The sequence below is a fragment of the Dipodomys ordii genome, unplaced genomic scaffold (assembly GCF_000151885.1).
Source record: "Dipodomys ordii isolate 6190 unplaced genomic scaffold, Dord_2.0 Scaffold15, whole genome shotgun sequence".
NCBI classification, from domain to species: Eukaryota; Metazoa; Chordata; class Mammalia; order Rodentia; family Heteromyidae; genus Dipodomys; species Dipodomys ordii.
The window spans coordinates 14,718,477-14,746,199 of NW_012267231.1; the positions used below are offsets into that span (position 1 = coordinate 14,718,477).

General features: G+C 39.4%; 1 protein-coding gene across 1 annotated transcript in view; it reads left to right on the forward strand.

Moving 5' to 3' along the window:
* Window positions 1-2,093: 2,093 nt before the first annotated feature.
* The window catches only part of Arih1 (ariadne RBR E3 ubiquitin protein ligase 1), a gene marked incomplete at its 5' end in the record, with an annotated part of 43,717 nt that continues 18,087 nt past the window's right edge, over window positions 2,094-27,723 (forward strand). Inside the window, 7 exons of the mRNA XM_013012139.1 lie at window positions 2,094-2,240; window positions 11,186-11,278; window positions 11,684-11,739; window positions 18,957-19,023; window positions 22,111-22,217; window positions 26,684-26,726; window positions 27,145-27,216. Of these exons, the coding sequence (XP_012867593.1) occupies window positions 2,094-2,240; window positions 11,186-11,278; window positions 11,684-11,739; window positions 18,957-19,023; window positions 22,111-22,217; window positions 26,684-26,726; window positions 27,145-27,216 (585 nt within the window). The remainder of the gene's footprint in view (window positions 2,241-11,185; window positions 11,279-11,683; window positions 11,740-18,956; window positions 19,024-22,110; window positions 22,218-26,683; window positions 26,727-27,144; window positions 27,217-27,723) is intronic.

Below are 27,723 nucleotides of genomic sequence, written 5' to 3' on the forward strand. Positions count from 1 at the left end.
CAATTCCCTGTTTCAAAACAAAGCACTGAGGGGGAGTCTTACAGTGCCTGCTTCCTGCTCTGTTGCTATATTCAGATCTTTTTATCCTTTTGTGATTTTTGCTTTTTATAAATTTGATCCTTTTCTTACTAGTCCATAGGATTTAAGAATTAGAAGTAGGTTAAAGTAGCCAAGAGATAGATTATTGAAATATTCTTAGAGAAGCTACTGATGTCAAGGAGCTTTTTTAGCATTTTGTCAGCACTTATAATTAAAATGTAGAAGAATTGTGACTGCTTTTCAGTAGTCCTTCACTTAAAATACTGAAAATTAGCTGGGTCCTGGTGGCTCACACTTGTACTGTAAGCTACTGAGGAGGCTGAGATCTGAGGACCAGTGTTCAAAGCCAGCTTAAGGAAGGAAAGTCCATGACTGTCTTATCTCCAGTTAACCACCCAAAAAAGCTGAAAGTAAAACTGTGGTTCAACTCATAGAGCACTATCCTTGAGCAAAAAAGCTCAGGGAGAGTGCCCAGGCTAGGCATAAATTAAAAAAGGAATCTTTTGTGTACTGACTAATTTTTAATTGTGAATCTCCTGCATGTATAAAAAATACTGAAGTCATTAAACTTTGGTAAAGCTAGAGTAATTTGGCAATTGTATATTGATATTTTAACTGTTGTACTGACTTAGAGATCAAAGGTTCTTTTTAGACTATTAGGCTGTTTCAGAAGGCTTTTTCTAAATAGTACTATTGGTAATCCTAGATGTTGAACTACTTCTGTATATTTAGGTACATATTTATGAAAAGCTAGTGTACAAGTATTTGATATAAAAAAGAAAATACTCAAAAATGTGAAAAATGCAAGTCTTACATAGAATGATCCATGTAATCTTTTTTTTTTTTCCCCCTTTTCTGGCCAGTCTTGAGGCTTGTACTTAGAGCCTGGTCACTGTGCCTGAGCTTCTTTTGCTCAAGGATGGTACTCTACTATTTGAGCCATAGCACCACTTCTAGCCTTTTCTGTTTATGTGGTAATAAGGAATGGAACCCAGGGCTTTGTGCATGCTAGGCAAGCACTCTACTACTAAGCCACATTCCCAGCCCTAATCATTTCATTGTTAAAGTGATTTTTTTTGTAAGGTATGCTTTGTGAGTGGTTTACTAAGAGCTTGCTTGTTTATTTAGTTGTCAGTTGCGGGCCTGGAACTCTGGGCCAGGGTACTGTCTATGAGCTCTTTTGCTAAGGCTAGCGCTCTACCAGTTGAAGCCATAGCACCACTTTGGGTTTTTTAGTGATTAAGTGGAAATGGGAGTTTCATACATGGCCTTTCCTGCTGGGCTGGCTTTGAGCCATTATCAGATCTCAGCCTCCTGAGTAGCTAGGATTACAGGTGTGAGCCACCAGTGCCTGGCTAGAGCTAATATATTTAAACTGATCTAATTTGTCAGGTATGGTGGCTCATACCTGTAATCCTAGATATTAAGGAAGCTGAGATTTAAGGATTGAGATTTGAGGCAGCCTGGATAGGAAAGTCTGTCAGACTCCTATTTTCATTAGCCTCTTACTTACCAAAAGGAAAGTAAAGCTAGGAGAGGAGCAGTGGCTCAAGTGGTACAGAGCCAGCCTTAAGTGGAAAAAGTGAAGGGGTAGTACTCAGGCCCTGAGTTCAAGTTCCAGTACCAGCATAAAATCACCCCTCCCCCCAAATACCAACCTGATTTAACTAAAGTTATTAATAGAATCAACTTAATTGTATAAATTAGACATTTCAGATTCTACTATTCTTCATAGGTGATTCAAGCAATATTGTAGTTTTCACCCTGACATTTTGGGACGGGTAAAATGCTAAGCACTTAACTTCCCATAGCTCTTATTCAGTGACAAAGATACCAAAAATCAAAGGCAGCAAAAACTGAATCACACACATACACACACCCTCTCACTCTCTATTTGCTACAATTTGTAGCCATTCCTTTCTCCTATCCTTTGAACAAAAGGTTAAGGTCTTGGTGATTTTAAATTTAGTGACGTGCTTTTCCTAATAGAAAATCAGTTTGGAGAGCTCTGACTTGCTATTACTGGGCTCTCATCCTTTCTGTTTAAATAATGCAGGTACTTTGATGGAAACCTGGAGAAGCTTTTTGCTGAGTGTCATGTAATTAATCCAAGTAAAAAGTCTCGAACACGCCAGATGAATACAAGGTCATCAGCACAGGATATGCCTTGTCAGATCTGCTACTTGAACTACCCTAACTCGGTGAGTATCTGGTAGTTTAAGGCTAGCACTGACCATATTTCAAAGAGTAAATCACCTTTCAGTATTTAAACAGGAAATCTGGGAGTCTAGGAGCAGTTCCATACTACCAGTAATGTATCAATTCATTAAGGATAAGGACAAAAAAATAATACCTTTGCTCCCCTTACCATTCCTATCCCTGGTAGTTTGTTTGAAAAGCTTGTTTATTATAGAAAGTTGTTATCACACACCTCAGGCTTTATGGAATTTGTTTTACCACCATGGGAAGAATTGTGTAAACCCTTTTCTATTAAAAAAAAAATCCAAGACTCTTCTAATAAGCCCCATGTTTAATATTATATGTGAAGGCACTTTCAGGATTCTTCATGAGATTTTGACTAACACTGATGAAATCCAAGTGGTGACAGAATTAGAAGACCGTAGACCAATGACACATATCTTCCTGTGAATGTGTGACTTTATTAGTAACTAGGAAAGTTACATTGTAACATAAGGGTAAAGAGTTACTTATAATTCAGTTTCTAAGATGTTTCATTATCTAACAAATTATTTCTTAGAAATTTTTATTAATACTGTATTTTTAATATACTTAAGAATTAATAATACTATATTTTTAGTATATAGTAAATTCTATAATTCAGGAATTATAGCTACTTGTTTTATTTTCTGCCTTAATATGTGACTCTACCAGCTTTTTCTCACCAGTATTATAGTTATGTAGTTTAACCGATCAAAAGTTTTTTTGATGAATATTCCTAAAGACTGTATTGATCAGAATTAATTCATTCAAGTATATAACCTATTAGAAAAGCAGTTGACAAATGTAGTTTTAGAGAAAATAGAATGATCAGTGAATTAGTGTAGTATAAGTATAGAACTGAATTTCTGAATTCTGAAGTTCTGATTTTAGCTGTTTATGATACTTCATCCTGTGCCTTTAAGTAGGTAAATCATTTGCTCTGGTGTTTCAAATGAGTTGACTAAAATATTCTTTTAGATCTCTTCCAGCCAGTGAACTATATCATTCTTTCTCCTCAAATTATCCTAAGTTGAGTATTACAATTAAAATACATGAAGTTAATTTTTTAAAAAATATTTTTATTGTAAAGATACTGTACAGAGGGGTTACAGTTACATGAGTAAGGTACAATTCCTATCTAGCATTGTGACCCCCTCCTTTGTTTTTCCCCTATCTGAAGTTAGTTTCTTTTTTTTAAAGTTAGGTTTTGACACCATTAATCTTTAACAGTTTCTCTTTGCCAGGTAATCTCTCTCTCTCTGTCTGTCTCTCTCTCTGTCTCTCTTTTCAGTCCTTGGGCTTGAACTCTGGGCCTGGGCACTGTCCCTGAGCCTCTTTTGCTCAAGGCTAGCACTCTACCACTTGAGCCACAGTGCTACTTCCCCAGCCTTTTCTGTTTATGTGGTACTGAGGAATTGAGCCCAGGGCTTCATGAATACTAGGCAAGCACTCTACCACTAAGCCACATTCCCAGCCCCTGCCAGTTAATATTTATGTATGCAGTTCTTTAGTTTATAAATATTTCTGTGAGCAAATACTAAGGTCCACATAATTTGTCTTAGACTTTTGTAATTTTGTAATTTTATTTTTTCCTGGTCCTGGGGCTTCAAGTCTTGAACTTGGGTACTGTCTCTGAGCTTTTGGGTGTCATGGACTTTTCTGCTCCAGTTGGCTTTGAACTGTGATCCTCAGATCTTAGTCTCCTGAGTAGCTAGGGTTATCAGGTGTGAACCACTGGCAGCACCTGGCTTATCCTAGAATTTAACAGAGTTCCTTATACTTTGACATTTTTTTCTTCCTGCATATTTGTTTCTCCATTTTACCCATAACTGATTCAGTACTGAAGCAGGCTACTACTGTAGTCACTGTAACTTTTCCAATGCTCTTGATATTGTTCAGTAGTTTCAAACCAGTGTTGAAAATCAGGAATGAAGATATACAGTGTGTAGTTTTGCCTTTGCACTTGTAACTGATGATGGAGAACTTAGTGCCAGGCACTGTTCTTTGTTTTACACCCAAAATAGAACCAAAAATTCATACACAATCTCTTCCTTCCAAGGTTATCTGGACAAATAAGTAGAAAGGCTTTGAGAGAATAGTTGAGTGATTTAGGAAGACACAAGATAAGATGCTGTGGAAGCCTGTTGGAGGGATGCTGTTGGTCCTTATATATACATCAGTTGCCGTGATGAGAGCTGAGGATGGAAGACTTACTTTGGGTCACTTGGACTCATTGCTTTGGTTTGTCTCTAGAACAGCATTGTGTGGAATACATGGTGGAGCAGGAATGCTCAACTCATGGTAGCCAGGGGTTGGGCGCAAGACATATACATGAATGGGAGAAAAAAGCAGGAATTTGTATCCCTTTTAATGGCACAACCCCTACCTGCAAAGTTTACACAACCTCTTTACCCTCATCTGGAGATTAATTTTGGAACACATGGCTTGGGGGCGGTGCTCATGGATCTTTAAGACCTAAACCAGAACAGACACCTAATTTAACTTTTGATATGGCAGGTCTTCATAAATTGGTAATTAGGAAAATACAGCGATACAGAAGCCAGAGGAGAATAGAAGCATGAATTTTAAGAAGTACTGATGTCTCTGAAAGTAGTGTGCTAGAATAAAAAACCAGACTGCATGGGCAAAAGAGTCACTGACTTGTTCATGTTCAGTAGTTTAGATCGAGACTAACTTGAAGTAGGAAGAGGAAGGAATTAATGTACAACTGTCTATTGGAACTAATTCAAGAGGGGTATGTGTGTGTTTGTGTGTGTGTGTGGAGAGAGAGAGAGTGTGTGTGTGTGTGTATGTTGTGTGTGTATGTGTTGTCATGAGTCTTGAACTTGGGGCCTGGGTATTGTCCCTGAGCTCCCCCCCCCCCCCCCCCACTCCCCTTTGTTGGTTCTGGGGCTGGAACGCAGCTTGGATGGATACACTGTCCCTGAGCTCTTTTTGCTCAAGGCTAGCACTCTACCACTTGTAGACACTGCTTCACTTCTGGTTTTCTGTTGGTTAATTAGAGATAACCGCTCCACTTCTGGTTTTCTGTTGGTTAATTAGAGATAACCCCTCCACTTCTGGTTTTCTGTCGGTTAATCAGAGATAAAAATCTCACAACCTTTCCTGCTTGGGCTATCTTTGAACTGTTATCCTCCGAGCTCAGCCTCTTGAGTAGGTAGGATTAGACCTGAGCCACCAGCACCTAGCTAGGAGTTTCAAAATCCCCATCACAGTTTATTATTTTGAAACAGCATAAAAATATATACGTACACTTACTCAGACTTCCATTAGGAAATAAATGTCGTATGTGCTATAATAGCTCACTTTTATGAAATGTATAATTTGTATTTTTAGAATAGGATGAACTAAATATGTAAAGACAGAGTCTCATGTCCACCTTGAGCCACCAAATACTCCTGTGGAATCTTTTTTTTGGGGGGGGGGTTGGTCGTGGGACTTGAACTCTGGTCCTTGGCACTGTCCCTCAGTTCTTTAGCTCAAGGCAAGCACTACTTCTGGTTTTCTGGTGATTTATTAGAGATAAGAGTTTCACAGTCTTTCCTTGCCTGGGCTGGCTTTGAACCACGATCCTCAGATGTCAGCCTCTTGAGTAGCTAGGATTACAGGCGTGAGCCATAGGCACCTGGCTTCCTGCGGAATCTTGATCTGAGAACATTCTTGAAAACTAATCTAGAGCCAACCTTGTCTTCCCTCACCAGTTAACCCTTGCTTTGTTGTTGTTTTTCCTGTCCTGGAGCTTGAACTCAGGGCCTGGACTCTGTCCTAGAGCTTCTTTGCCCAAGATTAGAGCTCTGCCACTTGAATCACAGTTTTACTTCCAGCTTTTTGATGGTTAATTGAAGATAAAAGTCTCAGGGACTTTTTTGCCAGGCTGGCTTGGAATCTTGGTCCTCAGATCTCAGCCTCCTGAGTAGCTAGGGTTACAGGCGTGAGCCACTGGTACCTGGCTCTTTACTGAGTTTTATAAGCAAAATGGCTTCAGTTTTGGAGATGGGCAATTTCTGGTGGGGAGAGCTGTTCATTAACATCTTAACATCAGTTATATATATGAGTATGTAGCTGTGGAGATAAGTAAAATACTTTAGTGTGTATTTGTCTTTTAGAGTGTTTCTCTGGGCTGGTCACATTTTTGTTACATAGATATCCTAAGCCCTTTTTTTTTTTTTTTGGTTTGGATTTATTTAAACTATATAAAAAAACCATAATATAATTGTGATTTAGGGGTACAACCCAGAGAGCTGAGGAGGGTAAAGGCCATCTAGTGGAAGAAGGAAGAAAAGGGAAATATGATAGATCCAGACTTGTCCACAACCCTGACACAACCCTTAGCACCGTATATAAATGCCATTAGCCACAAGTTAGGAACCAGAGGCATGGCTTAAGTTTTAGAGCACCAGAAGAACATGTTCAAGGACCATGAGTTCCAAACCTTGTGCATCAACAAAAAAAAAAAAAAAGGATTAAGAAAAAATGCTGTTTGTGACTCAATGGTAGAGTACTTGCCTAGTATGCATGAGGCCCTGGGTTCATTCTTCAGTACTACATAAACAAAAAATAAAGTTAAAAATTTAAGGAAAATGCTGCTTATAGGAACCATGAAGAGAAAGAAGAAGTAAACTGACAAAGTATAAACAAATTTTAAGTACTAACATATAAAAACAATGAATATTTTGGAAGAAAATAGTTAAAAGTATTGAGGAAAAAATAGTAAGCACTAATTCTTGCATATTCAAGAATGGTAGAGTGGTGGGTAAGGGAGTAACACATATGCATGAGGAGTACTTGAATATATGCATGAGGAGGACATAATGTATTAGTAGGGGGGCATTTCAGTTAGTGGTATTGGACCAGTTCTATAGCCACTTGGAACAGAAACAGAGTCTTACCTAGTTACTTGTATCAAAGTTACTTACTTCAGGAACTATAAATTGAAAGACTATTTTTTTTTTTTTTTTTTGGTCATGGGGGCTGAACTCTGGGCCTGGCCTCAGCTCTTCAGCTCAAGGCTAGCGCCCTACCACCAGCACCACTTCCAGCTTTTTCTGCTTATGTGGTACTGAGGAATTGAACCCAGGGCCTTATGCACATGAGGCAAGCAAGCACTCTACCACTGAGCCCCTTTTTACTTTATTTTACTTTATATAAATAAAGTGCTTCACAATAGAATGTGAATATGCAGAATTAAAACTGGGAGAACCCATGTAATTGTAACCGCTCTGTACGGTATTTTCACAATTAAAAAAAAACTGGGAGAAAATATTTTCACATAATTCGAATGCCAGTTTCCTTCATAATGTAGAGCCCTATGACCAACAACAACAAAAAAGACTAATGAGGTTCTTAGTGTGTTTTCACCAGATAGATTAGCAAAGATTGGGGAATTGAAAGATACACTGTGTGACATGGGATAAGAAACAACATACTCTTGAGCTCTATGGATTATTACCACCTCTTGTAAGAAACCTACTAATATTGTCAGATTGTACCTGTTAGGCGCACTTTGTCCTAAGGTACAATCACATGGTCAAAGATAATAGCCAATGTACTAGACCAGTAGGGAAAATGTATAAATGTCTGATAATAGTGGGCTGTTTAATGAGTTGGGTATCTTTCTGTAGGCTTTAGAAGTAGATCAACCAATTCAAGTGGTGGTAGCTCACACCTGTAATCTTAGATACTCAGTACACAAGGCTCTATCTTGAGGGTTTTTTTTTTGTGTGGGAGGGGGCTTGAACTATGGGCCTGGGTGCTGTCCCTCAGCTCTTAAGCTCAAGACAAGTGCTCTACCACTTGAGCCACAGCGCCACTTTCCAGTTTCTGGTGGTTCATTGGAGATAAGAATCTCATGGTCTTTCCTGCCTGGGCTGGCTTTGAACCACTATCCTCAGATCTCAGCCTCCTGAGTAGCTAGGATTACAGCTGTGAGCCACCATCGCCGGCCTGTCTTCAGTTAACTAGAAAAAAGCTGGGCTGGAGGTATGGCTCAAGTCTGTCTGTCTGTCTGTCTCTCTTTCCCTCTCTCTCTCACACACACAGTTCAAATCCTAAAAAAAAAAAAAGAGTTTAACCAATATATCAATGTGAAGCCATACCAGAAATATGTTAAATAAAGGGAGAACAAGGTGCACAGACGCAAACATGGGGTCCTTTTACTGTGTTTGTCCTTGAACTCTTCAACTCAAAGCTAATGCTCTATCTACCACTTGAGCCACACACAGTGCCATTTCTGGCCTTTTCTGCTTATGTGGTACTGAGGAATAGAACCCAGGGCCTCACTGAGCTCCTTCCTAGCCACATGTTAGAATATTTCTGTAAGCTTGTGTGAGAAATGGAAGTAGCAGTTGCTTCTAGATAGAGGCTTATTTTTTCAACAAACTTAAACTACAAGTTGTTTTTTAAATAAAGATAATGTGTTTGGCTGTGTTGCCCTGGCTGAAGTACAGTGGTTGTTCTAGTCATGACTCTGTGCTGAAACTGGGGGCAGATACCAGGTAGGGTGCTATATAGCCCCAACCTCTTGGGCTCAGTGACCTTCTGGTTTAGCTTTCCCAGTAGTAGTAGATAGCCCATTCCACCATGCCTGTCCCTGTAAAAAGAACTATTCTAGCTGTGAACCTGTATTGCTTATTAGTTGAAACTAATTTGTGATAGTGTATCCTTTTTTTAAAACCAGTCCTGGGCTTGAACTCAGGGCCTGGACACTGCCCCTGAGCTACTTTTGCTCAAGGCTAGCACTCTACCAATTGAGCCATAGCGTCACTTTGGCTTTTTCTGTTTATGTGATACAGAGGAATCAAACCCCCAGGGCTTTATGCATGCTAGGCGAGTACTCTACCACTCAGTGTGGTATTGTATTCTTAAACCAACACTGGTTAACTGTTATGTGAATCTTGAAGAGAGCCCTCCAAATCCTCTAGCATTATTTATAGTAGTTGCTTAATATCTCCTTACAAAATATAGTATGCTTCATATACTTTCAAAGGATATATGTAATCTGATTAGAGTAAAATGTTGCTGCTATTGTCAGCTATTTGGAATAAACCTTTTGATCTGCCATAAAACTTTATTTTCTGGATTGTTTGCCTTGCATGTAGTTCTGTGAACGCCTGTATTTGCATTATATTAAGAAAACTAAATTTATTGAAGTATAATATATTAGATTATTTGAAAAGTAGTGTTCTTTTGTTTTGTTTTTGTTGGTTATTGGGCTTGAACTCTGGGCCTGAGCCCTGTCCCTTAGCTCTTCAGCTTTCAAGCCTAGTGCTCTACCATTTTGAGCCACAGCTCTACTTCCAGTTTTTCAGTGCTTAATTGGAGATATGAGTCTCAAGGGATTTTCCTTCTTGGGCTGGCTTCAAACCACAATCCTCAGATCTCAGCCTCCTGAGTAGCTAGGATTACATGAGCCATCAGTGCCCAGCTAATAATTTTAATCTTGATTTTTTTTTAAATGCTAGTACTGTCTTTGAACCCAAGGTACTGAACTCTTGCTTAGCCTTTTCATGCAAGATTGATATTTTACTACTTGAGCCACAGCTCCATTTTTTGACTTTTTTTTTTTGCGGGGGGTGGGGGGGCATGGCTAATTGGAGATAAGACTCATTTCCTGCCTGGGCTGGCATTGAATTGGAATCCTCATATCTCAGCCTCCTAAATAGCCAGGATTACAGGTATGCCCATCCTTAAATTTTTATAGCCCCTAAAGAAATTTTGTACTTTCTGTTAGGACCCATCACAACCATTCCAGGGGACCACATAGTGGCAGTCAGGCACAGGAGAAAGATTATTATAAGGTTTATTAGAGGGGCCATATGTCCCCCTGGAGAGGGAGCAGTGTGGTGTCTGCCCCCATCCAGGTGGGTAGCTCTGGGCAAGTATGGTGACCAGGTAGGTCTGGGGGGAAAAGAGGGAGTGGCTAGCTTTGTGGCTAGAACTCTAGGGCTAGGTGGAGCTCAGGTCTGGGTGGAGCTGAGGCCAGAGGTGGGGATAATGCTAACACCTTTCATACTCATTCTTGAATCTCTTCCTGCTCCTAGCCCTAAACACATATTTTTCTTATTCTAGGGATTTGACTCTTTCCGGGCTTTTATAGAAATGGAATTGAACATTATATGGTCTTTTGTGTGGTCTTTTCTTTCATTTAACATAATATTTTCAAGGTTCCTCCATGATGTATTATGTAGCAGTAACTTCATTTATTTGGTGACAAAATACTCCATTCTGTGTGACTATTTCACATTTTTATCCTTTATTTGATGAATGTCTATCTAGGTTGTTTCTACTTTGGGGCTACTAATGATGTTACCACTGAGAATACTCATGTACAAGTTTTTGTCGACGTATATTTTCATTTGTTTTGAGTATATATAGAGTAGTGGTCGTATGGTAACTGTTGAATATTTTGAGGCATTGCCTGTTTGTTTTCCAATGTTAATGTACCATTTTACATTCCCATCAGCAGTGGATGAGCAGTGCTTTTTATTATCTACTTTTTTTTCTTAATTATTTGTTTTTTCTTAGTTGTTTCAGTATGTGTGTTGTCCCATTGTGGCTTTGACTAACATTTCCCTGATGGCTAATGATATTGAGGGTCTTTAATGCTCAATGAAGTGCTTACAATTTATTCTTGCATTTAATACAAATGGTTGCCTGCTTTTTCTAAAATTGGTAAATGCCTACCATATGTACTTGGATTATTCATTTTTTTGTGTTAATGTATTTGCATGTCTAGATTGCACCACCTTTAGAAGTTCATTTTAGCTCATCTGTTCATGTCCAGTTGGACATTTTAGCCACTTATCAGAGCCTTGAGTCATTACGTACAGTGTGTTTTTTTTGTTTTATTTTAAATAATATCTTTGTTAAAGTCATGGATTTTTTGTTTTTGTTGTTGTTGTTGCAGTATTTCACTGGCCTTGAATGTGGACATAAGTTTTGTATGCAGTGCTGGAGTGAATATTTAACTACCAAAATAATGGAGGAAGGCATGGGACAGGTAAAGATAATGATTTAATTTTCAGTTCTTGTTGAATTTCCTTTAGTGCTTAGACCCTTAGGTAAATATGAACAGGTGAAAGTTCCTGGATTAGTACGTAACAGACAGGTGTATTTCTGTTTGACAATGTGATATTTCAGTTAAAATAAAACCTAGATGAAGTTTTCTCAGCAGGCATCAGAATTGGCTAAATGTGGTGAGTGATTTTTGTCAGATACTTTGCTGATTTCACTTTATGGAATAACTGCATGTGCACACAGAAACATGTTGCCTTAGTGGCAAGTAAAGAATTGCGATCCTACTAACATTAAAATATCCCAGAATCTAGCTAAGTGCCTGGTAGTGGGAAGCATTCAGTAAATAATTGTTGAATGAAGACACAGTTTAAATTTCAATCTTTTTCAGACTATATCGTGTCCTGCTCATGGTTGTGATATCTTAGTGGATGACAACACAGTTATGTAAGTATTTTTGATAGATTCTGCACATTCAATATTGGCTAGTTGATTAACTAAATTGCCTTGTACTTAGTACTTCAAAGAATGAGTTTTTAAAAGTCTCTTCAGACTTTGTAATCTGCATTCTTTCCTATTACAAAGGCATGTTGTAACTTTGTTAAATGCTCAATCACTGTTGTAGTAAATTTGACAGCTGGATTTTGTTAAATTGTGGACTTGGAGTATAGGATATGTCAGTGTGTCATTGATGTACTCTGGGAAACGTGAAGATTGAGTTAAGGAAAACTGGGTTTTGTGAATGTAATCCCAGCTACTTCGGAAGCAGAGGCAGGAGGGTCCTAAGTTCAAGGTCAACCTGGGCAAAGTTACCAAGACCAAATCTCAAAAACAAGAAAAGCTAAAGGAACTGCAAGTAGCTCAAATGGTAGTGTACTTGCTCAGCAAGTATGTAGCACTAGATTCAGTCCCCATTCCCACAGGGGACTGTGGGATGAGGGGAGGGTATAAGGGAAATAGAAAAAGGATTGGGGATATACATAGCTCACTGGTAGTCTGCTTGCCTAGTATGAGTGAGATCCTGGGTTTGATCCCCTGTACCACAAAAATTTTAAATGAAAAATAAAGGAAAGATTCATTGTTTGAATGCAGGATTAAGTAGAGGAATAAAAGTAGACAAACCTCAGTGCATGTTTGGAAAGGAAAAGAAAGCAATTTTGAAGAGACTCAGATGCAACTCTTGAGCCCTGGCAGCTATGAGAATTGAGCATGGATTTCTTATAGAGGAATAGCTCAATAAATAGAAACTGCTGGTCTCGGGCAACCCTGCTGTGTGCAGTTGTTGGCTGGGATTATGCAGGGAGGATGTGTTCTCCTGGCTGCTGGAGGCTGTCTCCTAACTGCTTGTCATATCAAACATTCTCTTTCGAAGAGAGAAGAAACCCGGAGAAAGTACAGTTAGTGTAGCGTTCCTAAGCCTGGTGTAAAATCCCAGCTTGCTTAATTCCAGGTCATTGCTTATTTTCGTAACTTTTAAGTTATCTCATTGGCATCATTGTAGAATGACAAACAGATTCAGGGCTTGAATAATCCACAGTTTGTGTCATTAGTCTTAGATAATTGTACAGAAAAATGTATCTCGTGAAATGTAATGAAAGTAAAAGTATAGCCATATGCTTTAATGAGTCAATTTCTTAATGAAGCGACAAACTGGCCAGCACAATTTATAAAGCTCACTGATTGTGCTTGCTTAATTTCAGTCTGCTTTGGTTTATTTGGTACATATTTAATGTTGTTGCTAACTGTGTTTGTCCTGGATTTGTCTTTCAGTAAATCTTACTTCTGTTAGGAGTACCATAATTCTTTTCTGTCTTATCTCTCTATGCTTTTGCATCAGGGTTGTGGGTTTTTTGGGTTTATTTTATTTTTTGCCAGTCCTGGGGCTTGAGCTCAGGACCTGGGCACTGCCCCTGGGCACTTTATCTCTTGAGCCACAGCACCACTTTCTGCCTTTTCTGTTATTTGGTACTGAGGAACTGAACCGAGGGCTTCATGAATGCTAAGCAAACAGCACTCTACCACTAAGCCACATTCCCAGACCTGTGTGTGTGTGTGTGTTGGGGCCCGTGTGTGTGTGTGTGTGTGTGTGTGTGTTGGGGCTTGAACTCTAGGCTTGGGTGCTGTCTCTCAGCTCTTCTGCTCAAGGTGAATGCTCTACCACTCTAGCCACAATGCCACTTCCGGTTTTCTGGTGGTTCATTGGAGATAAGTGTCAGGCTTTCCTGACTGGGCTAGCTTTGATCTTCAGATCTCAGCCTTCTGAGTAGCTAGGATTACAGGTATAAGTCACTGGCACCTGGCAGGTTTTTTTTTTTTTTTTTTTTTTAAACCAAGAGATAGACAAGTTTGGTCCTGTGCATCATCGTTACAGATCATTGCATCCTTCCATTCAACAGACATTTGCTGGGAGCCCGTTTCCTAGCACATACGCACAGGGGATCAGAAAAGTTAAGATACAGGTTCTCCCAAGAGGTGCACAACACCAAATAACTGTAAAGGAAAAGCTTAAGTAAAAGGTATACAATAAAGTACTATTAGTGTATTCTCCCTTAAATCATTCACCCTTAGGAGTTTAGGAAGTAACATAAAAGGAATAAAAACTAGAATTGAGAGGATGGGTAATATTCATTAAATAATGTCAATATTTTAAAAATAGGTTGTATACTTCTCTGTTAATGTAGTCTGCAGTGTGCAGAGCACAGAGTAGTATAGTAGGAGCTTATTAGAGAGTGAAAAGAATTATAATTTATAATGAGTTATCATGATAATTGTTACGATTATTATAATAAGATTTGTGTTTTGGAAATAGAACTTTATAATGGAATATACTTTAGTGTGGTAAGGTATTTGAGCAAATTAGACTTGCTTAGAAGGTTCTGGTTAAAGATAGTAGTATGGGAGTTGTAATTTCAGTGGTAGCAGAAACAAACAGACTGGTGTGTACGAGGGAAAAAAGTAGTATGAATCTATGATTTTAAATAATTTGATCAGGGCTGGGAAGGTGGCACAGTGGTAGAGCGCTTGCCTTGCATGCATGAGGCCCTGGGTTCGATTCCTCAGCACCACATAAGCAAAAAGAAAAAAGAAGTGGTGCTGTGGCTCAAATGGTAGAGAGCTAGCCTTGAGCTGAAGAGTTGAAGGACAGTGCCCAGGCCCAGAGTTCAGGCCCCACGATTGGACCCCCCCCAAAAAAAAAAATTTGATCAGTTTGATAAAAATTAGTGCCTTTAGGTTTGGAGTTTAGTAATTAGATAAGTACAAGCTCTAACATAATAGGTGAACAATGTAGTACAAAAAAAGAAGGGCTGGGAAGGTGGCTCAGTGGTAGAGCGCTTGCCTTGCATGCACCATATAAGCAAAAAGAAAAAAGTTGGAAGTGGTGCTGTGGCTCAAGTGGTAGAGCGCTAGCCTTGAGCTGAAGAGCTGAGGGACAGCGCCCAGGCCCAGAGTTCAGGCCCTACGACCGGACCCAAAAGAAAAGAAAAGAAAATGCTTGGGGCTGCGAAGTTGGCTCAGTGGTAGAATGCTTGCTTTGTGTGCATGAGGCCCTGGGTTCGATTCCTCAGCATCACAAAGAACAGAAAAAGCTGGAAGTGGCAATGTGGCTCAAGTGGTAGCTAGCCTTGAGCTGAAGAGCTGAGGACAGCACCCAGGCCTCGAGTTCAGGCCCCACGACTGACCAAAAAAAAGAAAAAGAAAAGAAAATGCTTGGTGTTGGTGGCACATGCCTGTAATCCTTAGCTACTCAGGAGGTCTGAGATCTGATGATCACAGTTCAAAGCCAGCACAGGCATGAAAAGCACAAGAGACTCCTATCTCCAATTAACCACCAGAAAACCGGAAGTAAAGCCATGGCTTAAAGTGGTAGAGTGGTATCCTTGAGGTAAAAAGGGTCAGGGACAGCGCTTAAGCCCTGGGGTTCAAGCCTCAGGACTGGCCACCCCCCAAAAAAATAAGAAAATAAAAAAGATGAACTCTTAGAGACTGAAATTTAAGTTAAAAGAAGGGGAGTTAAGTGAAAGACACTCAGGTGATATTTTGAGAGAATAGCTTTAAATAAACCAAGATAGTTGAGAATTTCAACAAGAGACACTGATGATTTTACTTCTAGTGAAGATATAAATGAAGCTGGGTGCTAGTGGTACATGCCTGTAATCCTAGCTACTCAAGGAGGCTGCTATATGATGACCAAGATTGGAAGCCAGCCCTGACAGGAAAGCCCATGAAACTCTAACCTCCAGTTAACTATCAAAGCTGTAAGTGGAGCTGTGACTCAAGTGATAGAAGGCTAGCCTTGAAGACAAAAAGCAGGGACAGTGCCCACACCCAGAGTTCAAGCCCCACGACTGACCAAAAAAAATACTCCCTCCCTCCCTCCCTCTCCCCCCCCCCTTCCCCTGAAGGATGAAGGTATAGGCCAAATTAAACTGAGCTCAGTCATGGATGAATGGGAAGTGGTGAGAAGCCTGGTGGTTCACAAGGATGAAAGTTCTTGATTATATCCCCAGTGGCTTGTATAATGATGTATGTCATCCTAGATACTCAGGACATCATTGTAAAATCAGAGATGAATATGAGTCCATGAATGTCATTATTGACTCAGGTGTTCCTAGGCCCGTCTCCTGTCAGTGAGGTAAATTATATGTAATGAAGCCAGAAGCCAGAAATTTTCTGAAGATGCTTCAGGTGCTCTATTGAGGGCCTTCTTCTGGATTCAACCAGATAAGCTTATTTTCTTTTTTTTTTCTTTTTCTTTTTGGTTGGTTGTGGGGCTTGAACTATGGGCCTGAGCGCTGTCCCTCAGCTCAAGGCTTGAGCTGAAGTGCTACTTGAGCTACAGTGCTACTTCCACTTTTCTGGTGGTTTATTGGAGATAGGAGTTTCACAGACTTTCCTGCCCAGGCTGGCTTTGAACTGCGATCCGCAGATCTCAGCCTCCTGAGTAGCTAAGATTACAGGCGTGCGCCACCGGCGCCCAGTTAAGTTTCTTTTCTTTTTTTTGGGGGGGGGCGGGGGTCCAGTCATGGGCCTGAACTCTGGGCCTGGGCACTGTCCCTCAGCTCTTCAGCTCAAGGCTAGCGCTCCACCACTTGAGCCACAGTGCCACTTCCGGCTTTTTTTTCCTGCTTATGTGGTGCTGAGGAATCAAGCCCAGGGCCTCATACATGTAAGGCAAGTGCTATACCACTGAACCACCTGTCTTATTTAACTGTTTTCTGGATATGGCACTTCAGTTTTTGGAGACAAAGTCTTGCCATGTGTGTGTCACAAACTGGCCTTGAGTTCAGTAATCCTGGCTCAGCTCCCCAAGTAGTCTGATTACAGGATTATGCCTCTTAATTGCAGATACATACCTGGCCCACATAAGGTTCTGTTTAAGAGAACTAGAAGGGAAATGGACAGAATATATCTACCATTTAATATATCTACCATGATACCATGAGGTTCTTTTGTGTGTGTGTGGAGGGGGGGAGGTTGTGGAGCCTGAATTCTGGGCCTGGGCGCTGTCTCTCAGCTCAAGGCTCTAGCACTCTACCATTTGAATTACTGCACCACTTCCAGCTTTTTCTGCTTAGGTGGTATGGGGAATCAAACCCAGGGCCTTATGCATGCAAGGCAAGCACTCTACCACTGAGCCACCTTACCAGCTTATCATGAAGTTCTTATAAATAAATAGGGAAAAAAGATGCTCTTCTGTCAGGAAAAGAACATTTCACAGTGAAAGAAATCTAAATTCCATAAGTACAAATGGTCATACTTCATTAAATAAGTGCAATAAGGTTCTTCAGATGTTAAGATTTCAGATAGATTGGTTAAGATTTGAAGAAGTAGTTTAATGTGAGAAGGAAGTATGATAGTCTAACTATTGCAGCATTGTTGGAATACTTGGCAATTTCTAAAAGTTACTTTTGCTTGGGCCTTTTTATATTTATTTGTTTATTTACTTATTTATTGGTTGTGGGGCTTGATCTCTGGTTGGGCCTGAATGCTGTTCTTCAGCTCTTTAGCTCAAGGTGAGCGCTCTACCACTTGAGCCACAGTACCACTTCTGGTTTTCTGGTGGTTAATTGGAGATAAGAGTCTCATGGACTTTACTGCTCGAGCTGGCTTTGAACTGTGATTTTCAGATCTCGGCCTCCTGAGTATCTAGGATTACAGGTGTGAGCCACTGGTGCCCGGCTCTAATTTTTATTTTTATTATTTTTTTTAACCAACCTTTCTAAGGGTAACAATTTCAAACTGTATTTAGCCTATAATTCTCACAGCCTATTTAGATCACATGGAGATACAACCAGTTATCAAGTCCTGGCTTTGACTGTTAAATCCTTGTTTCTAACCTGTATGGTTTATGTACCTTTTCTAAGTATACATTGGACATATTTATTTATTTGTTTATTGTGGAGCTTGGGTGTTGTCCCTGAGCTTTTTAGCTCAAGGCTAGCACTCTACCATTTTGAGCCACAGTGATACTTCCTGTTTTATGCGAGTTAATTGGAGATAAGAATCTCATTAACTTTCCTACCCTGGCTGGCTTTGAACTGATCTTCTGATCTTGGCCTCCTGAGTAGCTAGGAATACAGAGGTGAGCCATCAGTCCCTGGCTTAAACTCCTTTCTTTGTTGTTCTATTTTTTTTTGCTGGTTTTAAGGATTGAAACCTGGGTATTGTGCAGATTCAATATTAAGCATATTGAGCTACACTCCAGCCCAACTCAAATTATTTTGTAATCCCACAATGCAGAGATTTAAACCCATGTCTCAGTTTTCCTAGGCAGGCACTCTACCACTGAAATATATTTCCAGACTTCTTAAATTCTCAACAGTGGTAATTGTACCTCATCCCTTTTTTTGTTAGTTTGTTCGTTCTTGCTTTTTTTTTTTGTTTGTTTTGTTTTTTGGGGTGAGTCTTGCTAACTTTGCCTGCACTGGCCTCAAATTTGTTACCCTCTTACCTCTGTCTCTTGTGTGTGTGCCACGTATACCTGTCTAACATGTTTATCTTAGGAAATTATGTCTATATACTAACTTTCGCCTTTTTCTTTCTGACCTTCCAGTTTCTCACAGCTATATAATTACATTGTTAATTTTATGGTTATTTTTTCCTGACACTGATAGCATATTTTGCCACCAGATTAATGAGAAAGTTATAAATGGATACATGTATAATTAGATATTCTATATTAGTATGTTAACGATTAGAATCAGTTAATTGTATAGGCCCAAAGAAAAATAAATACAATTTATATCTGTGTAATATCAAACCTCTAAGTTAAATGATGATTTTTTCTTTCTTTTTTTTTTGTTGGCTAAAGATCAAACCCTGGATGTTTTTCTAAGCAAGTGTTCTCACTGAGCTGCAGTCTCAGCCCAAGATGATTATGTTTGACATTCATAAGGGTCAGCTAGACCCTGTGTAATTAGGATAAGTCATACTGTTAATGCTATCTCTGGAAAATGTCTACAAAGATAAAACTATGAAATGACTTGGACGTTATGGTTAGCAGACAAATAGCTTTGTTGAAAGCCTGGGTTGCATTTCAGTATTTTCAAGTTAGAGCAGTTTTACTCATAGTCATAGCATCAACAGTTTATCAAGTCACATTGCAGAAGACCAGAAAATACTTTTAGATTTAAACTTCTAATAAACTTTATTCTTGGTTTCAGGCGCCTGATCACAGATTCAAAAGTTAAATTAAAGTATCAGCATTTAATAACAAATAGCTTTGTAGAGGTAAGTAATTTAACCTTTCCTTCCATTTAAGCTGGAACCAGTGGCTCACGTCTGTAATCCTAGCTACTCAGAAGGCTGAGATCTGAGTATTGCAGTTCAAAGCCAGCTCAGGCAGAAAAGTTCATGAGACTCTTATTTCCAGTTAAGCACCAAAAGCAGTTGGAAGTAGAGCCATGGCTGACATGGCAGAGCACTAGCCTTTAGCAGAAAAGCTCAGGGACAGTGCCCAGGCCCTGAGTTCAAGCCCCAGAATTGGGACAAAAACAATGTTCTGTTTAATAATATAAATACTAGTTGTTATTATTATTAAGTAGTTCTGCAGATAGTTTATTATTCCATAAGCCAGGTTTTGAGTGGAATGCTTCTTGATGAATGTAATCATTTCCATTGTTCTCATCTTCCGATGTCTATTCTCCAATATCTCTATTCTCCAATTGTATAGTTTAGTTTTTACATAATGTGCATTGGATAAAATGCTCTCATAGTAATGCTAGTTGTTTTTTGTCAGTCATGGGGCTTGAACTCGGGCTGGTTGCTGTCCCTCAGCTTTTCAGCTCAAGGCTAGTGCTCTGCCACTTGAGCCAGACACAACTTCCAGGTGTCTGGTGGTTTTGGAGATAAGAGTTTCATGGACTTTCTTGCCCCTGCTGGTTTTGAACCGTAATCTTCAGATCTCAGCCTCCTCAGTAGCTAAGATTACATGTGTGAGCTAACAGCGCCGGGCTTTGTAATGCTACATGTTTTTTGTGGTTGTTGTTTTTGTTTTTTGGTCAGTAGTGGGCCTGGGCACTGTTCCTGAGCTCTTCAGCTCAAGGCTAGCGCTCTACCATTTGAGCCACAGTGCCACTTCTGGTTTTCTAGTAGTTTATTGGAGATAAGAGTCTCATGGACTTGCCTGCCCCAGCTGGCTTTGAACTGTGGTCCTCAGATCTCAGCCTCCCGACTAGGATTATAGGTGTGAGCCACCAGTGCCCGGCTTAGCAGTGCTAGTTTTCAAAACATCTATTCTCCCAGCTTTCGGTGGTTCATACCTGTAATCTTAGCTACTAGAGAGGTTGAGAGCAAGATGTTCATTTGAAGCTTAGATCTGATCTCAAAAATAACCAGCAAAAGCAGAGCTGGAGGAATGGCTCAAGTGATAAAGGAGTAACCTAGTGGGTGTGTTGCCTTGAGTTCAAACCCCGTTTACCCTGCCAAAACCTGCAGTCTATTGACCATAAGAAACAGTGTCACCATGTTTATAAAGGACACCAAAAACTAGTCTCAGCTGAGTGCCAATGACTCACACCTATAATCCTAGTCACTCAGCAGTCACTTTGAACTGGTGGATCTCAGTTCAAAGCCAGCCAGGACAGAAGTGTCTATGAGACTGCATCTCCAAATAACCAGAAAAATGGTAGACTAGCATCATGGCTCAAGTGCCAGAACACCAGCTGTGAGCAGGAAAGTCCAGAAAAAGTTAGAGGCCCTGAGTTCAAAAACATGTCTCAAAGATATATGAGGCCAAGCACTGTCTGTGATCCTAGCTACTCAGGAGGCTGAGATCTGAGGATCACGGTTGAAAGCCAGCCAGGGCATGAAAGTCCATCAGATCTCCAATTAGCCACCAGAAAACCAGAAGTGGCGCTGTAGCTCAAGTGGTAGAGTGCTTGCTTGCCTTGAGCTGAAGAGCTGAAGGGACAGCATCCAGGCCTAGAGTTCAAGCCCCACAGCTGACAAAAAAAAAAAAGGCACATGAGGAGCCAATAAGTACATCTTTAGTTCTGATAATAAAATTTGTTTTTGCTGTGTTTTATGTTGATTCCTCTTTATTTCTAGTGGAGAATTTAGTAGGTTATCTAAGAGTTGTAGTAGACTCATAATTAAACATATCTAGTCATATTTTAGTTTCTATTCCTGCTGTTTTTCTGATTATTTTAGGTTCCATTCTCAATGGTTACTTGTCAGATTTGTTTTGTAAAGCAGAACCAGAGATTAGCATTGTGGCCTGCCTGTTTTCTAAATAAAGACTTATTTAGATATGTCCAACCCCAGTTGTTCTGTCTGCTTTTGTGCTTCAGTTGTAGAATTGAGTAATTGCTGCAGAGCGCATTGTAGACTACAATACAAAAAATCTTTACTGGCTTTGTATAAAGTTTGCTGATTCCTATATAGGAATGACACTGTAACTTTGTATTTCAAAAAAAATTATTTTTGGTAGAGATTAAACTGGAAAACTGTACAGTTTTGGAATCTATTGTTAATGGGCTTTTGGAATCTGGTAAAGAATGCTTAGCCATGTTTTGCCCCAGAAATAAAATTCTTGAAAAAATTTCAGCTCAGCATGGCAATACACACTTTGAAAATGGTGCTGGGGCACTTAGAAAGTTGAGAGTTTTAACTCCAGCCTGGGTTACCTAGCAAGGCCTTATCTCTCAAAAGCCAAAATCTGAGCCTGGATGCCAAAAGTTCATCATGGTGTATGTAATCCTAACTACTCAGAAAGCGGAGATCCAAGGATTGCAATTCAAAGTCAGCCCAAACAGGAAAGTCTATGAGACACTCTTCTCCAGTAAACAACTAAAAAGCTGGAAGTAGGACTGTGGCTTAAATGGGTAGAGGGCTAGCCTTGAGCAAAAATGCGCAAAGACAGTGCATAGGCTATAAGTTTGAACCCCGGGACTGGATCCATGCTAAAGAAACTCTAATTAATAAACTAAGTGATGCAAAACCAAGTGATGGAAAACCAACTTACATGTCAGGAACTGAAGTGAATTTTGCCCCTGTGCATTAGAGCTGAATTTGCTCTTTCTGTAGCATAATATATATGGCCATTAGCTCATTGCAGACTGTAGCACCTAACAACTTGCCTTATTAGGAATTAATCTAAAGAAATTGTCTGAAATAGAACCATAAACTATTGGTTAACAATCACATATCAGTAATTTCTGGTTTATCTTGGGATTTGTGGCTAAAATAAGAGATAGGTCATATGTTTTATAAAATTAGGTCTTAAGGGAATAATAAAGCAGTGCATCCAAAAGTATTATTGTAGGAGCCTGCTTAGTAATTTCCTGTCATGTTTTGATTTTCTAACCTCTGTTTCAGTGCAATCGACTGTTGAAGTGGTGTCCCGCTCCAGACTGCCACCATGTTGTTAAGGTCCAGTATCCTGACGCTAAACCTGTTCGCTGCAAGTGCGGACGCCAGTTTTGGTAAGGATGTGATTTGCTGAGTAAGAATAGTGCTGTCAGCTTGCCTGTGTACTCTTCATTGTAGTAAAATTGGGGATGGTGGAGTTCAAATTGGGAGATGAGTAGTCTGGTTTAAAATGATGTATATTTCTTTCAATTAAGAATTGGGGTAAGAGGAACTTGTGTTTCAAAGGGGTAGGATGCTAACCTAGAGCAAAAGAGCTCTGGGACAACATCTAGTCCCTGAGTTCAAGCCCTATGACTGCTAAAAAAAAAAGAAAAAAAGAATTGGATGTAGAAGTCACATCTTAAATAAGTTTTCCTCTGTCCGTGATACTCTAATTTCTGGATGTATTTTTCTTTTTTCTTCTTCTTCTTTTTTTTTTTTTTTTGCCACTTGGGGCTTCAACTCAGGGCTAAGGTACCGTCCCTGAGCTTCTTTTGCTCAAGGCTAGCACTCTACCACTTGAGCCACTGAGCCACTTCTGGCCTTTTATGTGGTACCCAGGGCTTCATGCATGGAAGGCAAGCACTCTACTACTAAGCCATATTCCCAGCCCCAGGATGTATTTTTCATAGAATGCATCTCTACCCACATTTCCTTTCTGCTTCACTACAGCTTAACTTATGTGAAAGGAAATTCAGTGATCTGAGGCAAGAATTCAGTTGTTTCGTTTTCTTTCTTTCCTTTTTTCTTTTTGGTTAGTCCTGGGGCTTGAACTGAGGGCCTGGACACTGTCCCTGAGCTGCTTTTTTTTGCACAACACTGGCACTTTATCACTTGAGCCACAATGACATTTCTGGTGTTTTCTGTTTTTGTGGCACAGAGGCATCGAACCCAGGTCTTGATGCATGCTAGGCAAGCACTCTACCACTAAGCCACATTCCCAGCCCAGTTCTTCCATTTTGAATGGATACTAATGATCCTATATAATGAACGTAATTGCACATTATTGTTTCAGAGTCTGCAATGGGAAAATGGAATCTGACTTCTTACTACTTTCAAATATATTTTTAATAAGAATTTTTAAAAATTTTTTATTTTTTGGTGGTCTTGGGGCTTGAACTTAGAGCCTGGGTACTGTCCCTAAGCTTTATTTATTTATTTACAATTTTAAGCCACAGTGCTGCTTCTGGTTTTCTGGTGGTTAATTGAAGAAAAGAGTCTCATGGACTTTTTTTTTTTTTTTTGCTTTTACTTTATTTTTTTTTAATTATCTTTTAAGTAGTTGTACAAAGATGTTCTCATTCTACAGAACAGTATATGAGTACAAAGTGTCTGACAACATTGTCACCCATCTCTCCTAACCCATCCCTTCTCTAACTTTTTTCTTTAATTGAGATTAGGTGATTACATAAGTTTCACATATATTTCACACTATTGTGGAATAGTGATACTTAAAGTCATAAACGCATTTTAACCTTCACAAGGCAAATTGTCATTATCATGGTCTATACAGTTTGTGAGTTCTGTGAGCTTTAACAATACAAGTTATTTATTCCATATCAGGTGATGTTTACATTTCTTTCTTTTTGCTTAGTGTAGGCTGTTGCCACTTATTCTGTTCCTCTCCCAGCTTCCCTCTGTTGTGTGTGCATATATGTACCATTTATATATGGTTAGGAACATGAAGTCATTTAGCAATGATAAGACAAAATGGGTGGCTGTCCTTTGTTTCTTGAGTCCTATTACTTTGCCATATTGTCTTGTGTTTTGACTTTAGCATCCATATCAGGGAGACCATGTGCTGTTTGTCTCTTTGTTCTTGGCTTACTTCACTCAAAACAATCTGTTCTAGTTCCATCCATTTCCCTGCAAATGCCATTATTTTGTCCTTTGTAATGGCTGCATAATATTCCATTGTATATGGGTACCACAATTTTTGGATCCAGTCATCAGTATGGGAGCATTTGGGTTGTTTCCATATCCTGGCTATTGTGAACAGTGCTGCAATAAACATGGAGGTGCATGTGTCTTTGTATACTGGTTCCTGTTGCACAGGGTAGATGCCTAGGAGTGGTATGGCTGGGTCATAGGGGAGGTTTATATTTAGCTTTCTGAGGTACCTACAAACTGTTTACCAAAGTGGTTGTATTAGTATACATTCCCACCAGCAATGCAGTAGGGTTCCTCTTTCTGCGCATCCCCTCCAGCATTTGTCGTTGGCTGACTTTAGGATGTGGGCCATTCTGACTGGGAAAAGGTGGTATCTCTGTGTTGTTTTTATTTGCATTTCCTTTATAACCAGGGATGATGAACATTTCTTCATGTGTTTCTTTGCCATTTTTATTTCTTCTTCTGAGAAGTCTCTGTTGACTTCCCTTGCCCATTTCATGATTGGTTTGTTAGATTTGTGAAGGGTTAGTTTCTTGAGTTCCCTGTATGTAAGGGATATCAGGCCCTTGTCTTATATTTTGCTGGTAAATATTTTTTCCCAATTAGTTGACTGTCTTTCTAATTTGGTTGCTATTTCTTTGTCTATGCAGAAACTTTTTATTTTAAGGTAGTCCCATTTGTCCAGTCTCTCTCCAATTTGTTGTGACCCTGGGACTCTGTTCAGGAAGTTCCTGCCTATGCCTGTAAGTTCAAGTGTTTCTCCTACGCTGTCTTGTAGTAGTTTCAGAGTATCAGGTTTGATGTTAAGGTCATTAATCCATTTTGAGTTGATGTTAATGCATGATGACAGGCTAGGGTCTACTTTCAGTTTTCTGCATGTGGCCACCCAGTTTTCCCAGCACCAGTAGTTGAAGAGGTTATGATTCTTCCACTGTACATCTTTGGCTCCTTTGTCAAATATCAACTGACTGTACATATATGTGACTTTATTTCTGGGTTCTCTAGTCTGTTCCATTGGTCTTCAGGTCTCTTTTTGTACCAAGCTATCTTTGTTATTATGGCTGTATAGTAGAGCTTGAAATCCAGTATATCGCAATCCCTCCTGCGTTGTTTCTTTTGCCTAGAATTGCTTTGGCTATTTTAGGTCTTTTGTTGTTCCATATGAACTTTTGTACTGTTTTCTCTATTTCAGTAAAGTACGTTATTTGGATTTTAATGGGAATTGCATTGAATGTGTATATCAATTTTGACAGTATAGCCATTTTCACTATATTAATTCTGCCTATCCAGGAGCATAGGAGATCTTTTTCAATTTCCTGGTATCCTCTATGAGTCTTTATGATTCCTTTTTTTTTTTTAAGGCTTTTATAGTTTTCATTAAATAGACCCTTTACATCTTTGGTTAGGTTAATTCCTAGATACTTTTATTTTTTCTGAGGTTATTGTGAATGGAGTTGTTTCCTTGATTTCCCTTTCTGCTTGTACATTGTTGGTGTACAGAAAGGTGACTGATTTTTGTGGGTTAATTTTGTATCCTGCTACTTTACCGAAGTGATTTATAAGCTCTTAAGAGTTTGGGGATGGAGCCTTTGGGATTGTTAAGATATAAGATCGTGTCATCTCCCAAAAGAGAGAGTTTAACTTCTTCCTTCCCTATGTGGATCCCTTTAATGTCTTTTTCTTGCCTTATTGCTCTGGCTAAGGATTCCAGAACTATATTGAATGGGAGTAGAGAGAGTGGGCATCCTTGCTTTGTTTCTTTTTTTAGGGGAATTGGTTGTAGTTTTCCCCCATTAAGTATAATATTGGCTGTTGGTCTGTCATATAAAGCTTTTTATTGTTTTAAGGAATGTTCCTTCTATTCCTATTTTTTCCAGAGCTTTTAACATGAATGAATACTGTATTTTATCAAAAGCCTTTTCTGTGTCAATGGAGATGTGTCAATGGAGATAATCATCGGCTCTTGACCTTGGATCTGTTGATGTGATGGATTACGTTTATTGACTTCCATTCATGGATTTTCTTGCCCAGGCTGGCTTTGAACCACAATCCTCAGATCTCAGCCCTCCTGAGTAGCTAGGATCACAGACATGAGCTACCAATGCCCAGCTCCTCCCTTTTTTTTTAATGCCATAAACATAGAAAACAAAATGCATTATCAGTTTATATATACTTAGAGAATAGCCTTTTAAAAAATACCTAAGCCAGTGGCTCACGCCTGTAATCCTAGCTACTCAGCAGGCTGAGATCTGAGGATCCTGGTTCAAAGCCAGCCCCAGACAGGAACGTCTGTGAGACTCTTATCTCCAGTTAACCACCAGAAAGCCAGAAGTGGTGCTATGGCTCAAGTGGTAGAGCCCTTACCTTTAGCTGAAGAGCTCAGGGATAGTGCCTAGGCCTAGAGTTCAAGCCCCACGACCAACCCCCTTCCCCTCCCAGAAACAAAACAAAACAAAACCTGGGCCACAACCATTTCTCTCTGTAGGGCAAAGGTTAATCTTTTAAATTATGGGAGCCTGTTTGCCTCTCATATATTGTTTACTGTGTTATTAGTACTAAATTATGTAATTAACTTACCATGTCACATTTCTTTATCTGGCATGCTACATAAAGATAGAATGTTGTTTTAACTTTTTGTGTCACTTGACAGCTTTAACTGTGGTGAAAATTGGCATGATCCTGTTAAATGTAAGGTGAGTTTGGCATTTTCATTTTTGAATAATATGAAGATAGGTATTTAAGACTTGATTGAAAAATAATAGGCAAAGACTTTGTTACGTCCTCTTTTCAAGAGATGATGGAAGGTATTCAGGTTAAATTGTAATAAGCTCCTGATTATTATTGGGATAGTCTGGTTGAGGCAACTCTCTTGATAGGCTTTGTTAATTGGGAGTGACGCTATGGACTCCCTTCTCATCCTAGTCAGAAGATCCTCCCTTTGGTTGGTTTTATGGGCACCAGATATTACAGCTTGCAAAGTTTAGAAAGAAGTAAGTGTAGTTATAATCTTGTTCTTTGGGTTTTACATTTAGAAGTTGATATTTAAATGCTAAAGTAACTTATTCATCTTTAGTCTTTTGGTAAGTTCTAATAGTAGTTGTTTTCAAACAGTGGTTAAAGAAGTGGATTAAGAAGTGTGATGATGACAGTGAAACCTCCAATTGGATTGCAGCCAACACAAAGGTTGGTGTTCATCCTCAGTAATGATGGCAGTGAAACTTAAAAAGGCTATTGTTTTATTTTTGTGGTACTGGGGATAGCGCCTGGAGCTAGGCAAGCACTTCGCCAGTGAGCTACATCCCAGCCTGAAGCTTAGAAGGGTAGATGTGGGTGGGTAGGTGTGGGTATTGTGACACCTTTTTCTCCATTAAGGTTTTTTCCCTCTTCCCTATTTTGTAATATTGAATACTTAACAGCATACATAGTGTTCCACTTCAGTTTTCTTTTTAAAACATTAATTTTCTGTAGAAAAAGGTGATACTTTTTCTAGGCTAGGTAGGGTTTGTTCTTGCCTTATAATCCACCGGGATTGTTTCTCATAGGCTGACTTACATTTCCACCTTAATTCTTTAGAGTCATTCTTTAGGGGCGGGTTTGAACAGGATATCTGAGCAATTATTAAGTTGGGTTTTTTTGTTTTGTTTTTTGTTGGTTGTGGGCCTGGGTGGTGTCCTTGAGCCTTTTTCTTTT